Source organism: Lathyrus oleraceus, chromosome 2, assembly GCF_024323335.1.
Source record: "Lathyrus oleraceus cultivar Zhongwan6 chromosome 2, CAAS_Psat_ZW6_1.0, whole genome shotgun sequence".
Lineage (NCBI taxonomy): Eukaryota > Viridiplantae > Streptophyta > Magnoliopsida > Fabales > Fabaceae > Lathyrus > Lathyrus oleraceus.
The window spans coordinates 341,950,896-341,952,247 of NC_066580.1; the positions used below are offsets into that span (position 1 = coordinate 341,950,896).

General features: G+C 34.5%; 1 protein-coding gene across 1 annotated transcript; it reads right to left on the bottom strand.

Annotated features, from left to right (window-relative positions):
* Positions 1-226: 226 nt before the first annotated feature.
* On the bottom strand, positions 227-1,102 carry LOC127123152 (transcription factor GTE8-like). Its single transcript, XM_051053400.1, has one exon. It carries the CDS (start codon positions 1,100-1,102, stop codon positions 227-229), a length of 876 nt encoding a protein of 291 aa, XP_050909357.1.
* Positions 1,103-1,352: the final 250 nt, after the last annotated feature.

Genomic DNA, 1,352 nt, shown 5'->3' on the forward strand with positions numbered 1-1,352 from the left:
AAATGTACATATAAAACAACTACTGAAGTTTTGCTATCAATACATACATGATACAATTATGATCTCAAAATTTTGATAGAATAATTTGTACTTTCAACAGTAAAGAATAATTGACTATATATACTACATATTCATTGACAATAACTTGACAGATTTCAAAACACATTGGTGCTAACAGTTTATAACTTGAGAACAATTTCTATAAGAACACAACATGTTGCACTCTTTAGTATCTCTTGTGAGTCTTGCTTCTTTTTGTATCCTCAAGTTCCCACATATCCTTCAATGACTTCCATTTGTGTTCAAAAGTGTCACTAAACTTTTTTGCAATTTGGTAAATATGATTCCTTGGAGGATAAGTTACCATTGCATTAGAGAACACAAGTCTCATGTCGCTAGCAAACTCATCCTCTGTTGCATACAACCTCATTTTTCTCTCTATTTCCTTCAAACCTATTGCTTTTATCTTACACTTATCAGACTTTGCTATTTTTGGAGGATCTTTCAAATCCCAACCATCTCTGTCTACCAACATCCTCTTCAATATCAACCAACATTGCCTCCTCTTAACACACTCCATCGCTTTCTTCAACCCACATTCTTCACCTCTTGTTGTTGAATCCTTTGGTTGAGACAAAGGTGTTGTTTTGGAAACTTGGTTCTTGATCATCTTCTTGTCTTCAACAACATTGTCATTATCCTTTGGTTGAGACAAAGGTGTTGTGTTGGAAACTTGGTTCTTGATCATCTTCTTGTCTTCAACAACATTGTCATTATCCTTTGGTTGAGACAAAGGTATTGTGTTGGAAACTTGGTTCTTGATGATCTCCTTGTTTTCAACAACAATGTCACTATCCTTTGGTTGAGACAAAGCTGTTGATTTGGTTTGATAATTTGAATCAACCCAATAACAGGATATGGTTGGTTTTACAGAATCTTGAATCTTCCTTCTCTTGTTTTCATCTGTGGCACAAGAATCTGAATCGCGTTTTCTTGAACCAGGAGGATAACTGAGCTTGATGATAAGTCTTTTACGAGGTTGTGTGTTCGAAAGGTTAGTGTTGGGTGCTGTTGAGGAAGAATGTTTGGTGTTATGTGACATGGATGCAGTTAAGGAAGAAGGGTTTGTGTTCGTTGCTTCTAAGGAAGAAGGTTTGGTGTTGTCGGACATGAATGTTGTTAAGGAAGAAGAAGGGTTTGTGTTGGATGCTGTAAAGCTAATGATGTTTGTTTGTAAATGTTAAGTCTTCAACACTTGTATGTAAATATATAAGATTTGTTTGTTATCATATTTAATTTCAATCTTATTCGATAATTAGATTTTATTTGATTGTACCGATATTTAGGGATAA